The following is a 15578-nucleotide window of genomic DNA, read 5'->3' as shown; positions in this document are numbered from 1 at the left end:
AATTAAGGAACATCCTTAATTTTTAGCTTCTTATTCTCAATTTCAAAGTAAACGATGTATGCTGGGCCACTGGTACAAATCTGGACACTTATGTTTGGTTTAGTTATGTTTAGTTATGTTACCATGCATCAGAGAGTTCAACAGGCTGTTGAGCTGAACTAAGCTGATGGATTCAAACAGAAAGATGTCTAGATAGTATTTAATATTGTGGTTGGCAATAATAGTAAAAGAAACAATACAATAAATAAATCTAGAGACAACAGAGACAACTGTGTTCCTTTGAAGATTGGTTCCAGACCTGTTAGGTCATTTGGAGGAACATTAAGAGGCCCTGATGTCTGAACCTGGGGAGTTTTAAGACATTTCATTCACCAATGTGACAGTGACACCAGTAACAGATAAAATCTGTCTGTAAATATCTATTGATTACCATGGGTGATGAGCATTTTGAACAGAGCTGTTAGGAATCTGAGTTATCACTCTCCTAAGAATGTTAATATCTTGGAGGAGTTTTCCTCAGAACAGGAGCTGAGAGAAAATATTTAAAAATTCTAGAAAATTCTGATTCGAACACATTAAAATATTTCATTTTGATAACATTGAGTCATCTCAGTTCTCTAACGTCAAAACATTATCATAGAACATATCAAATAGAATATTAAGATATATTATGGGAACAAAATGAGTATGGTAAATTGACATTCTTTGTTGAAATGGTGTTTCTATATTATCAGAATGAAGCTAGAAAAAACACATTCCTTTTTCTTTTAAGTAGACACTTTCTTGTAAATCCTTTCATTTTTGATGAACCTCCACTTTCAAAAGGAAGATTCTTTCGTCAAAAACTTTCTCAACTACCTCATGTTTTGAAGCACACAAGAATTAAACAAGGACATGGCCCCCATATATCTGGATGTTCAAACGAATCTAAATCCCTACATTGCTTTCCTGTTCTCTTAAGTCAATTTTCACAGCTGCATTTTACATTGACTGTAGGAGACCTGCTTCCCATTCTTCCAAGGAAAGAATGCAAACCCCAGCTACAGAATACCTACTTGAATAGGGCTTTATAATATCTTTCCAGGAAGGAACTGCTCTTTAGGCAATGACTTTTTAAACTTAGGACATGTTCTATAGATTTATTAGCCTTTTTTAGTAACAAGGATGCAAGCTGCAAGATGTTGACACATCTCAGAGCCCAGATCTGCAAATGCAACTCATTGCCTATGCATAGTACTCCTGGATGCAGTGGTGCTCCTCAAACAAGTTAAGGCACCAAATGTTCTTAGGGCTGACCTTTAAAGCCAAAATACCTTGAAGGGACTTCAGGAACCTAGTTAGACACTGAGAGAAATGACTAGAAGTTTAAAGCGCTCAACAGATTTGCTGCTTTACTTTTTGCAGTTCTGGTGATCAGTAGCACAATGGGCAGCACAAAACAGGCAAAAGGAGTACACAAGGAAATCTAGCCTTGGTGCAGGCAACTATACGGAGCTTGGCTCTTCCAAAAAATCTRGTGTCAATTCTAGAGGGTGAACAGTTGAAAGTCTAAACCTGAGCATGGAAAAATCTGGGTTCACTCTGTTCCCATCAAAGAGCCATGTGGGCTTTTTCTCCTGCAAATAGTTCTGCAGTCTCTAAAAAAAGAACTTAGCCTCTGTGTTCCTGACATTTGATTTTTATAAGGAATATTTCTGAACTGTGGAGAGGAGATCCAGCTGGATGGGAGATGAAAATTCAAGTGTGTTCCTATCATCAGCCTGTAGCCAAGCTCTGAGAATTACATTCTTTTCTGTTTTTTTTTTCTTTTTGTCCTCATCTAAATAAACTCACAAATAAGAGAAAAGAATTTTAGTAAATGTCATGAAAAAATAATGATTTAAGATGAGTTGTTTTATTAGCCCTCATGGATTTATTAGTTGTACCAAATTGGTGGAATTGGTAGAGCTTTTAGATGCTCTAATAAGAAACCAGAAATCCAGATGTGTTTTGCTCTCTGTACATAAATAACAGCATGCCCAGTAGAGATGGCCTATTTCTGATCCAGGAAAACAACCACCAGTAAAGTAGGAAAGAGCCAGTATAGAGCACCCATGATGGAGGCAAACGAGGAAACCTCTCAAGTATCTAGATAGTCCACCTGAACGTACTTGCAGCCCTGCTCTTTAGCAGGCAGGCAGGCAGCCCCCCGAACAGTTAGATATGCAACACACAGGTCACAGCTATACAGAGCCTGATTCAAAGCAACTCTGCAGCCCATTCATTCTCTCTTTGCATACAAATACCCTACTGAGTTGCTGCATTACCTCAGCCTCTCCTCCCACACTGAATATCATTGGCAATATTTGGCCCTGGGAATGTGCTGATGTGGCTGTCTGAATAGGCAGGCACTGAGGAAACGTGAGCAGATGCCTAGTACATTTTTATTTTGTAGTATTTCTGTATACTGGCAGTGGTCCAGAGGGCTATTATATCTGTCATACAACGCAGAAAGACGGCCCAGTAGCCATAAGAAGTGACCCTCATCGGTCCTCACAATGAAGCCTGCCTGAATCCACCAAAACTTTTCAGACAGTGGATGCAAACAAAATAAAACTTGAGAAAATTAGGCTGAGAATTTCCTGAGAACATGTGTACTAGACGTACTGCCTGAACCATCTGCATTATTGGGCCAGGATTGTTTTAGAGGAACATCTCTTCTGTGACRCTTCCACAGTCAGCCAGAAATAGCAGTGCAGAATAGTAACATCTTAAAAATRGGAACTTTCTATTTGCAGTGAGAATCAGCCAAGGTTTATCAGTGAAAGCCTTATTGACAAAGATATCCTAATGCAATTGCTTCACTACATAGGAACATGGTCGTTACAGGAGAGGAGGTGTTATGGCTACTTCAATAAAATTCAGAGGAGACAGAAGAGRACTGGTGAGCTTTCAGAGCAAGAGTTACACATCCCTGCCCACTAGCCCTCAGCAGACCTAAGGCATCTTTGACACTTGTATTCAAAGGAAACTAGCAAGAAAGCAAAGCAAATTAACACATATTTCTTTGCCACAAAAGCAGATAATGATGCTCTCCATGTTTTGGCTCTCCTGCGGAATACTACGTCTTCAGCTCAGATTCTTACATGCATAAAGCATAAATGAATCATAAGTATATAACAAGCCTTCAAACACTCCATGCAAAAAGAGGAAAGGTGGAGATGGGGATGAAAGCACCCTGACATGCTCATTAAATGTGAGCATTTGCCAGCTGTAGTGACTGGCTAGTGGAGGAGAAAAGCAGCTAGCACATGCCTTGGCTTTGGAGGAGAAAGGTACTAATCGAATGGTGGGGCAAGGACGGAAGGGAATGCATAAGGCTGATGTGACTGGAGGGAGACATCTTTGGGGGAGACAGAGGTTGTGGCAGTGTGGGAGACTGCGGTGTGAATGATGCCAGGAGGATGAAAAGGTCAACTTTATGGCAGGAGGGGAGCAGTAAAAACAAGCAAACAGAGTTGACTTTGAATTCACCCAAATTCTCCTCCTTAGCTAAAAGATCTGGCTTTGGCCCCATCAACTGTACAGCAACATGGTACCAACAGCTCTTTTCTGTGGATCTCTGTGACATACCCTGCTAAGTCATCCCAAAATCACTGTCCCCAAAAATCACTGACAGCCCAAGACCTTATGGTAACACAGTGGTATGTGTCAGCATTTAGGATCATTATTGTAAAAGGTTACAGAAKGGATTCAGGTTAATGGAGGTAATCTGTGATTATCTGATGTAACAGATTGCTCTGCCGGTGACTCACTCATTCTGCCACAAAATATTGCGGGTTGCAGCTGCAAACAGCTAGCAGAAAGGAGCCAGTTCCCAAGATGAGGCAGACTGTCCCCGTTTTTCAGAGAAACTCCTACAACACAGGGTGCCAAGCCATTGCAGGCATGTGAAAGCGCAGCAGAGCTTTCCTGCAGGGAGTCAGTAGTAGTCCGTCACTCATTCACTGCTGTTACTATAGTTACCCGTTGAAGGACTCAACAAGAAAGGCAGCAAATAAAAAGAGAAAATTAGGAGGTAGAAGACAAAAAAGAGGAAACCTGTTGGAAAGCAAAGGCAGAGGGTTCCTCTGAGCAGTTAACACAGTGCTTTAAAAGCAGCAACTGAAATACGAGGCTTGAAGGCTGCACAGTGTAAGTGTCTACGTCAGATGATGCAAGCGGCTGCCCAGCTCGTCCTGACTCTCTCACCCACCCACCCAGGCAGCCGGTGCGGGTAGGCACCACTTTCATAAACGCAAAACCTCAGCCTTGTGCCAGTTGCCAGATTAACTATTTCCCTAAATATAAACAAAAAACTATTTCCTGTCTCCCACCTGCACACCCAGCAGCCCTGCGGCAAGAATTAAAGCAAGGTGCTGATTTGGCTGAAGCGGCTAAGCAGCACGTGCGTGCAGACGTACAGGACCCTACAGCCAGGTGCTGCGCGAACCGGCCCCTGGGRGCAGAAACAGACAACGACAAACAAGAGGAGCTGCTAACGCTGCCTTCCGCTCAAAAGAGCCCTCGCGGTGAGCGCGCTCTCCCCGCGGCCGAGCTGCTCGGTGAGGCGCTGGGGCAGGGAAAGCAGCGACCGGGGCCGAGGCCTCCCAGGCTCAGCTGCAGCAGGGGAGATCGATCGGAGAGTCAAGCAGACCGAAGCAGCGGGATTGTGCCTGAACATCCATGGCGACAGAATTTCCTCTCTCTAACAGAAGCCACGACGAGGCCGAACATTAGTTTTGACTTCATTTCTGTTTGTTCTTATCTACTCTAAGAGTGACTAGATGCTGTCAACTCATTCTGGCGGCCTCAGCACACCCAGCTGATCTAGTACAATGTCCTATCACCAGTGACCTCCAGGAGAGAGCAAAATCTAGGAACCGTCATATYCTAGACAAAGAAGGATGAAGAGAAAATTATCACTCCCCATTCAGGACTGTCTGCATCATATCTTCTGGCGTGAACCTCTCGACCCCACTTCATAGCTGCCCTCATGTCCAAGCTAGCTCAACGCACCGAAAGTAGCTGCACTCAGGGAGAAACACTTCTAATATGTACATAAATCTAAATAAATGTATAGTCCCTGCCTGCAAGCTTTTCTGACAGCTAGCTGTTGCCTTTTGCTGGCTGTTACCCAGCACCCATTGTGGGAATGACACTTACGAGAGCAGGTATCTGGAGGGCCCTGCCCCGGCTCTGAAAGCCACCATTGGCCCAAGGTCRGCGATCACCAGCTTAATTTTCGGATGAATTAATCGTGATGAATGGTTTTTCCCCTCTTGTTAAAACTGGCACCAGATTTTTCAGAAAAGCAGGAGGGCATTTGTCCACCAAGGAATGTTTTGATGGCTGAAACTGAGCTTGCTTGCTGCCAGTCCCAGCCTGTTGGATCAGTTTGGGCCAGACCCCTTTCCCGCATGAAGTAATTGCAGAAAACTGCTGTTGAACACAGCACAGAACAGAGCCCTCTGGGCCTGGCCCAGCAATCACCAATTAGCCTCCTTAGTTTGAAAAGACAGAATGATTGTTTACACTTTTCCAAAGGCAAAAATCTAAGTATAAAAATCTACGTATAGCGAGTGTAGTAAAAAAATAAATAAATTGGAGGAGTGTGAGTGGTGCCAATAAAAATCAGGCTGAGCTTGTTTATTCCTGCTTTGCAAACAAATCTAGAGTGATAGGAGGAAAAAAAAGATATTTAAATAAAGTTCTAAAAAAAAGACAAAAATTTTCTTTGCCATTTCCCTCTCCAGAAAATGCTCCCCTTTCGTTGTCCTGTCTAATCCCTTTTCAGTAGTGCCTTTCTGAGCTGTGTTACTGTGGGAGGAATAACAGAAATGGGAACTACTTGGGGAACATTTTTACCCAGTTAGTGACATTTTGTGAAGCTGGTTAACCATTTACAATTGCAACAACTTCTTTCATGGTAAGAATGAGGTCTAGTTACTTACTTTTTATTGCTCAATCTCATTTCACTTTAGATTTTAGTGTGGAACTATAAAAATAAACATGAAAGCTTCTCTTTGTTTTAGGGTGGTTATGCTAGTTTTGTGAAATAGACTGAAGGGTACATCTTTTCCTTTCATCTGAGTACATGTGAACCTCTGTAGCATTTAATTTAAGCTGCATAAACAAGACACACTCTCAGTTTTAAAAAATACAGTGGCAGTCAATTTCTGAGATCCTTGAAGTGACTCTTTATATCCTAAGTCATGCCCCTCATTATGGTACATGCTGATATCTTTAATTAATAGCTGTAATATGTAACACTGTCAACAAGGATGTGTAACACTGAATTAGATGGCTACAGCCTAAATATTCTTTCCACAGAGGTCACGTCGACCAGGGAAGAGATACACTGGTTTTCAAGTAAATCTATGCGCTCAGTCTCTGACTAAGCTAATTATAACAGTGCCTTTAGTATTGCTGTATTCACCAGCGTATCCCTTACAAACCACTAGATTCATGTTTTCCTAGCCCAGATGGAAAACTCCSATTTTCAAATCAGAGACAGTGCTAGCTCCAAAGCTGGTGTACTTACATCCCATGTGAGTCTAGCTTGCTGAGCTTCAAGTAACACAGGAGAAGTTAGTGACAAGCYGTCACTGAACTGTGTAATTGCTTGCTTCCTGCTTCTGTCGGTCATCAATACCGAAGAGAGAAAGGCTGCTAGCTCAACAGAGACTAAACAGTTGCCCACTAGACTTACTACAGTCCTGAAGGGGTAAAGTGGTTCAGCAGTTAAGAGTTTGCCTGACACTCTGCAGAGCAAGTCCTGGCGCGATGGTGCTATGTCCTGAATGTAGGCGTGCGTCCAACTGCCCTCTGCCGGACAGTCACCCTGTCCCCAAGGTCCCTGGGCCCACACTACTACAAGCTGAACAAAATTAATGGAGGTGCTTTTGCAGTAAAAGACTCTAATCTGCAGCATCTGTGCTGCTTCAGAGACAGCAGATGGCAAGGTGCAGCACAATGCCATATGTGAAAGTGTTGGCAGTACAAATTATGTTACAAGGTGCTGTTACGATACATCACAGCACATCACCACTCTGCTAGGTGCATGCCGAGCTATGAAGTCAGTTGCACAGAGCAGTATCATGATAAACTAGGTATATGCTGCTTGTACAACACTGATAGTCTGTTTGGAGCTGCACAGACCTAAAGGAAGACACAATCTTGCTGCAAGAACTGTTTTCTTTTCAGGTGTATTACAAAATCATATTTTGGGTTATTAGTACTACTCCTTCCTAGGTGTCATGGCAGGAAAAAGAAAGTTAACTATTTAGTTGGTATTCTGATTTTTAAACTCCAAGTTTCCTTCTCTTGTTCAACTCCCCCAGCGATGCAGCATACGCTGTACCATGCAAACCAACATAGCATCAAACACTGATGTTGGTGTCAAAGCATTTAAGTCCAAGTGGCACATGTGCTATTTAATCACCTCTTGGGAACACTCTGCAAGATAATGTAAGTGTTTTTTGGTGATGGCTATTTACCACACCCCAGTGGGAAATGGCAGGCTGTGCTTATGGAACTTGAACCCAATTAATACTCACTTCCTACTAGTTTCAGGTGTCTCCTAATTTAAAGCTATGCTTACAGACAAAACAGGTCAGTAACTCTTGCTGGTGAGCCAAACAGTATCTTAATTACCTGTGTTTAATAGGAAACAAATGACTGAGCACTGATAAAGTTCTCTATTATGCTTTTGAGGAAAAGAAAAGTGACTACAGAACAATCTGATAACAAGAGAATTTGCTTCCTGTGTAACTTGACATTTATAAACCTTCTCAGTAAGGGGGCAAAAAGGAAATAATTTCAGCTGGCTGAAGTTAACATTCTAAAATACATTTTAAAATTACCACAAAAACAGGTCCCCAACCAAAAGCAGTTCTTATGGGAAAGATTCAGAGAAATGACAAAAGGCAGGAAGCCTAAAGCCCAGGCTGCCCTCCGCTCCCAAGGCTCATGCTCTCCTGCTGCCCAGCACATGCCCTGCACCTTGCACGGCAAGGCTCGGAGCTTCACCTTGGCGTGCTCCTAGAAACACACAGTAGTAGAGGAGATGTGCTCTCCACTGTGAGAGGTGAAAGCAGGCTTGTCTTGGTTGTATTTTTTGTATTTCCATATGAAATGACTAGACTTAGTAGCCTTCCTCCATCTCTAGTAAATACCCAAGCGGCTCATAAGCAAGAAGACATGGGATTTTTTTGAGCTAAAGGCTAGACTTGCAGCCTTACCATACTTGGCACTTCAGTCGTTTCCATGCTTTTGTATATTTAACCCTCTTGCAATGCAGGCAGTGATTGCCCTACTCAACCATAGTAGCCTGAAATCCAGCTATATCAAGCAACCTGCAGCTTCCATTGATTTCTCTGGCAGCCGTGCCATCAGTTCTTAAAGAAGTCCTGTGAGAAAGCTTGAGCTATGAAACCTAATTTAGGACTCCCCTCTCCTACAAAACATAGGTGCAGTTTGTTTTTGGAGTAAGTGCTGATTTCTGAGATTTCCCGGTATGGAAGATTTTCATGGGAGACTAATGTGGCAGATGTGGAATAGTGCTTACGGTGACAGTAAAAAAAAGAAAATTTTAATGCCTAAAAAAGGCAATGTTCTCAATAATCAGAAAAGAGATGTTTATCTAGTGTACTCAGAGCAGCGAATAGAACAGCAAAACAAGTAGAAGGTATATCTACTTTGTTTCACATTTTCCATGTTACTGAAGGACAAAGCAGTTTGCATTTTGCTGTCTTGGCTTCAGGTACCAAGTAAAATATTTCAAAGTTTAAAGTATATTAATAAAAATAATAAAATCAGCACATCCCTTGGCTTTTCAACAGTGTCCTTTACTTAAGGACTCAAAAGCATTTTGCAAACAAAAATAGCAAAAGCTTTTCCAGCTTAAAGAAGAATTTTGCCCTCAGATAAATTAGCATGACTTTTACGACCCTGTTGAGACACTCCACACGCACAACTGGGAAAAAAAATTACCACAGAAAGTTTAAATGCACAACTTCAATTAGGTAAACAAAATAAAAACAGACCCTTTCCTCTTGAAAAGTTTTCCCATTGGTATTGTTAGAGGGTCTAAGAAAACTAGAACCACCAGAAGCTAGAGGGAAAGCTATTTTTTCCTTTACTTTTTAATTTACACTCTTTGTTTTAAGCAGCCCACCTTTGCAGAGACAAAAGCACACGTGATGGTGCTGTGTGCGCAGGTGTGGCGTGTATCCCCTCCAAGACCTCTGAACTGTGGGTCAGTTCTCACTTCATTTGTCAGAGGGATTGCATGCTGCCTTCCCGCGCCGCCGAGAGAACAAGCAGCTGGGGAGAGCAAAAAGGCCGAAACTCACCCTTATAAAACACCAGAAAATCCCTGCAGAAGAGAGGCACAACAGCARCTTTAACTTTAGAAAACACTTTATAAGACACAGGAGAATCCAATCACAAGCTGCACATCCACTGAAGCTTCATTACTCCCGYGGCTCCTAGAACAACTCGTTTGGGTTGAACATTTGTCTTGTTGCAGTGCCAAAGGACCAACAAGTTCGGGACTTCTCTGTATGAGGCAGTGCGCAAACACAGACCCATCCCCAATGCTTACAGCTCGCAGGACCGCAGCCAAAAGCCCTCTCCGTGACATCCTGGGCCCTCTTCTGCCACTGGGGATCCTGCCTCTGATTTCAGCGAGGATAGGATTTCATCCCCTGCGGCTCTCGAGTGCCACAGTTTTCCCACTCACCAATGCAACTGCTTTCTGGGGAAGAAAGAGAAAAGGCAGACCCATTTTTCAAAACAGGGTGGTATTACTTTAAAATCCTGGAAAGTTGCCAGGAAAATAAGAGACTGTAAATGCACTGATGTTTATAACTGACTAGATTTCAAAGAGATTTAACAAAAACATGAAGATAGAAGCAAAACTGAAGAATAAGRGCCAGTTAGATCCTTTTCCTTTTCCTTCACTTTTACTCCACTATCTCCTATTTTTCTGGCTTCCCCAGTTCCATACATCGCTATCATATCAAGCATTAGCTATTTGTTTCTGTTTTCCAGATTTATCCTCTTGTTTCTGTTTTCCAGATTTATCCTCTTTTCACCTCAAAACTCTTGTTATCAAAATCCACCAGCCTTTGATGTTATCCTCCTTCTCTCACCTGTTCTAGGCTGAGTTTCTACCCTTCTACATCCTCCAGACGCTTATAAGCAGCACTGCAAATAAGGACCTGGAGCCTGTTATTCTTATCTTATTTCAGGGAAATGCTTCTAGCAGTAGACTGCAGAGCCCTGTTCCCTCTTACTTGTTCTCTGCCTCTGGCCTACGAACCTTAAATTCTCTTCTGCACACTTGCACACTTTGAGCAAGCAGAATAACTTGTACAACCTCTCACTACCAGCACAAGTAGCCTGACCAGCAATCTGATGTCCAGGACATCCAGGCCTCCCATCAGAATGAAAAGCCGTCCCACAGGGTAGACATGTCCTCTGTGATATAAAAGAAGAAATCCCATATTGATTGACTTCAGCATGGCCAAAGTTTCACTGTAAGCCCACCCAGCAGGACCTGGCTTTGGCCAGAAGCTCCAGCTCACTTTGATGACCTCTGTCACCCAGTACCAGCAGTGCTAGTGTCTGAAGAACAACATTTAAGGGATGCAGCTTGGCATTTGAAAGTGCCGGCCACAGGACTGTTTATCCTCTTCAAGAGCTGACACATTAAGATAACTGAATAGAAGGAATTCTCAGCAATTTGCTCACATACAAAAGCCAAAAATAGGACTAAGTCTTGTCCTCAAATCCAAGAGAGATTCTGCAACAGATGTACTTCATCTATATGACCTTTTCCACTAAGACAAAAGGGAGACAGGATATTAAATCACAGTTTAAGATTTTAATGAATCTTGGCAAGCATTTATTTATTATGAATTTGTTTATTTTGGAACATTGTTTTTAGAGGAAAGAGTGTTATTTTTTGCACTTTTCATGGAACTTCAGCTGAAATACCATAAAAGTATCTTAGGCAAATTTCTTTTGGGTGATTTGCACACTTTCAAAGTCACAAGCTGACTCCACTTCCAACTTGGATTGCTCAGACTAGTATGTTTAAACCAGGACAAACATGTGAAGATAGCATGATGAAGACAGCAATTCATTTTTCATACAGCATCGGAAAATCTTGAAGGCACATGAAGTCACGTCAAGTAAATCCTTTAATGGCTAGATCTAGATCAGGAAATGTGCTTAAAGGCCGTAGCATGTCCCAGGCAAATGTGTGGAAAACACACACGTGTGCACACACCCACTCAGTGGCAGCAGAACACAGCCCAAGGAATGTGGGAGAAGGTATGGATAAACTGCATTTCTCTCCTTAATTTGCTTAAAACCTTTGCTAGAGAGATTCCACAACATGCTCAGCTTGCCTCAGGGATGAATAAGCAGATAGGAAGATAGGGATACTATTAAGAAAGATAATCCACAGGAAAGGAAATTCACCTTGGACTCTGAGAGGGTTAGTTTTAAATCCTTCTTCTAGCCAGATTTCTTGTGTGATTTTAGGCAAAGAAGAAGACACACCTCCTTCACAGCTGCTGAAATTCGTATTACTACATCAGGCTATAAACTAACTGCGGGTATGCATTTAAGCCAAATCTACTCAAGATCACGAGTCAGAGCCTTTAGTCTTGTCCTGAATCAATTCCTAGTACATAACACGGAATGAGAGCTATTTCCTAAGTCTCACTTTGATGCTCGAGYGGTAGAAATACATTAAAGACTAGGAAGCACAAAAAATAGATGGAAATTTTTCAGTGGAATATTTTCTCCTCAGAAAATACCAACTAGCCATAAGTAAATGTTTCGTAGACATGTGTCAATTCTAATGACATTTTATTTTAAAAAGAAAAAAAAATAAAAAGCTCTTCAATAAGGTCAAAATAGAATGTTCTGATCTTCTATTCCAAACCAATTTTCATCTCCTTTAAAATACTGCATTACATCATATTGAAAAAAAAATGGGATTATTTATTAACAAATGAAACATGTAGGTTGAGTTCAAGCATTTTTTCTCAGATTTAAGTTTCACAGCAAATTAKAAATGTTTATGTTCATTTTGTCTTTGAATAAGAATATGTTTTCTATAAATTTGTGAAGAATTCCCCCTCTCCGCCTACCCAAAAATACTGGACAATAACAAAACATTTGGCCCTCAAAACCTCTCCAAAGCCCTCAGATCTTGCAATAGTGAGGGTAGGTGAGGACAGGCTAGAACTGTGAATGTTCTTTCAGAGTGACTAAAATGCAACATGGGCCAAATGCAACCACATGATACTTCCAAAATGAGAACACATTTGGCTGAGGATTTTTGAAAAGTCAAAATCTGCTTGCACTGAAATCAATGGGCGTATTACTCTTGACTTCTATGGAAGCAGGGTTAAGTCAACAGCGTATAAGATGGGAAAATCCCAATATGAGATGAAGCACATTCTTCCCCATAAAGATTATTCATACAGTGTGTAGACTTCATGAAAAACCAGAAGGTGCTACAGAGCTGTTATTTTTAAGCTGAGGGTGAGAAAATGGGCAACGAAGCATGGAGCATAACTTCTTACGCTGCTTCATCACCATTCTCATTAAGGGACACAGGGAAATTATTTTAAAGATAAAAAGGTTGCTGTTATTTTTTGTTTCTTCAGTTCAGAATAAATTTATTTTTTGTAAATTTTCATGATTTTTGCAATACTTTTGAATTTTCTGAAACTATTTGTTGCTGAATACTGTTTTTCTAAGAACCACACGATTTACAGAACCACCAAAATTGCCCAAGAATATTTCTTTAAACTACTTAGCAGATATCAGAAGACATGCTCTTCAGGTCCCTGTTTTCTTCAGAATTTAAACATGGTCCTATCTGTTCACAGTGCTTTTGCAGAATTGAATACTATGTCTAGCTTCTTTAGCAAAAAGCAAACTACCTGGAAAATCAGGAGCACAGACACTGAAGTGGATCACAGGGAGCATCTGCGCACAAAGACTGAGACTAGCTCTAATTATCAGCACCAGAGGACTTCAGTCCCCAAATCCAAGCATAAGCAATTAAGTGTCAGAGATAAGAGCACAATTTATTCCTTGTAGTCAGACACAAGAGGAATATCCCATTAGGCACCAGTTAGCTTGTTATGCTCATTTTAGAAGGTTTAGCAGGACCACTTGTTATTTGTGAAATAATACTAATAAGAGGGGCTCTGAGCCATCAGACGAGTTTAATAAGGGCTTTACCAAAGTTATCTATGATCAGGAGGCTGTACTTTCATTACACATGGGTTTAAAGTGCTTGCATGGAARCCAAAGCATAGGAGCTTCATGGACTTCTCATACTGTAACATTCATAAGTTTCAGATCTCTCACCCAACACATACACTCTTACGCATGCAAAGGTTTGGAGTATGTCASTTAATTCACCACTGAAAAGAAAACAGTAACAACAAAAATATAAGATTTTAACACAAGGACCTTAGATTTACATTTAATTTAGTTGACAGGGCATTCATACGCCCCAGAATACCCCAGAAATATCTGTCTGTATCTTGGCCTCTAAATTTCAGCAACTATTTCAATATATGTGTTAACAGTTACAATTTATAATTAACAGAGGCCTGTCCGACAGCTGGGACAGCCGTTTGCGACAGAGCCCGGGGAGGTGTTCTGCCAGCGCCATTCCCTCCTTCCCTGCTCCTGCTCGTCTCTGAGCGTCTCCCATCCCATCCTCGGCTGCTCCACTCGTGAAATCCAACAGAAGTGGCAGCTCCATGTGGCTTGGCCGATGTGTGAGATATATCAGAATGGAATTTGTTTTTGCTTAGTCCAGCAGTCCCAAGTGGAACTGCAAAACCAGCGATTAGGGCTTGCGGAGAACACACATCGTTACGGCTTTACCCTTGGGCATTTACCAAAAGAGTGATTTGTTTTTCTAATTGGCTCAATATTTTGAGAAGGTAAATGGTGAATAATAACAGCTTCTGCAGCAACGCGAGACAGGCTAAAAGCAACACAAACTCCCCGCTTGTGCGTTAGGCTGCCCGGCGCGCGCCGCCAGCCCCYGCGAGCGGACGGCCCCGCGGCAGCGGGCAGCAGGCGAGGAGCGAGGAGCGAGGAGCACCTCCCTCGGCGCTGCTGCCGCGAGACGGGCTTCAGGGAGCCGTGGCATGTTTTGTACGGCTGCAGACCTCAGGTTYAGGGCCGTGAGAGTAAAGTGTCTGCATGAGGAATATTTGCATAGGAACCCACAGAATTAGCAAATCACTTCCTTTATTGGGAAGAAGAAATAAACATTTTTTTCGGGGAAATAGCAGTATTTCATTTGTGAGAGCTGGATGCTGTTCCAAGTTTATACCAGGTAAAATACTGATTTCTGCAAAACATTTCCTCTACAAAGCCAGCTTTATAAATGGAATTTGATAATAGCAACAAAATCTAATATTTTCTTCAGATATTGTTAAAGCTACATACTTGGTCCTCTCACATACGAGGAAAAAAGAAAAATATTAACATCCATCATTAGGTTAAACATGATTGGTCACACTTAACCTCTGATAATTTAACCACGCAGAGTATCTTTTATTCATAAAAGCCACAGTAAATGCAATGCAATCTATAAATATCACCAAGACCACTGATGACTGGGCTGCGAAGCCAGACCCCTAGGTCCCTGATCTAAATGTCACGGCTTATGAACACACAGGGTGATGCAGCCACTGACTGCTGCTCCAGGTTGAGTGCTGACAGATGTCACTTTAAAGATCTGTAAGGTGGAATGAATGAAAAGCCTCCACACCGTTCCCGGCTGTCAAACAGCACGTTTTTAAACGTAACCGAAAATCACACTCTTCTAAAGCCTGATGAAACAGCTACAAATATATCCCCTGCAAGCAGTCTACCTTCCTCACATCTTTTTATCTATGTCGTTGTTTCGAGTCTTTTTTCTTTTATGCGAAGGCATACAGCGCTCTCGCCACAATGTTAGGGACGTAATTCTCGCATTTGCAGGGCGGATTGCGACCTCAGTCTCCTGCTCTCCTCGAAAGAGCGTATCTTCCATTGACGTCAAGGGTTCTGTACACGTGGGGAGATAAGCGTATTGGAGGCAAGATCTGCTACGTGAATGAGAGGGGGGAATTTTGCTGTAGGAATTTACAAGCCTCTCACAGTCTCCTCTCTTGATTAAAGCCGGCGGGATCATTACACAAATTCAGCTGCTGAGCCCTGGCAGTCTGAAAGCTGCCTCATACCAGGCTCTCTGCTGCTAGCCCATCCTGCTTGTCTGAGCAAGACAAAAAACACCATTAACCAAAAAGACAGGCCAGGTGTAAAAAGAGCTGTGCCAGAGRGGGGTTGCTCTCAGAAGCTCTGGATGATACGGCAAACCTGCGAGCTCTGAGGAGCTCTTAAAAAGACTACATCCTATTTGAGTTTGAGAATTTAAGTAATATAGACATGTGGGTTAAGCAGGGTTTTTTATACCCAGTAAAACCATTATTTTACTGAGACAAAAGATGGACATGCCT

General features: G+C 42.0%; 1 protein-coding gene across 1 annotated transcript in view; it reads right to left on the bottom strand.

The window, feature by feature from the left end:
- GRK5 (G protein-coupled receptor kinase 5) overlaps positions 1–15112 on the bottom strand; it is a 117744-nt gene extending 102632 nt beyond the window's left edge. The window contains exon 1 of the mRNA XM_085319104.1: positions 14961–15112. Coding sequence (XP_085175230.1) covers positions 14961–15112 — 152 coding nt within the window. The remainder of the gene's footprint in view (positions 1–14960) is intronic.
- Between the last annotated feature and the right edge of the window lie 466 nt (positions 15113–15578).

The sequence above is a fragment of the Rhea americana genome, unplaced genomic scaffold (assembly GCF_003343005.1).
Source record: "Rhea americana isolate MKP2758 unplaced genomic scaffold, rheAme1 scaffold_57, whole genome shotgun sequence".
Taxonomy (NCBI): Eukaryota; Metazoa; Chordata; class Aves; order Rheiformes; family Rheidae; genus Rhea; species Rhea americana.
This window is presented reverse-complemented; position numbering and strand designations above follow the sequence as displayed.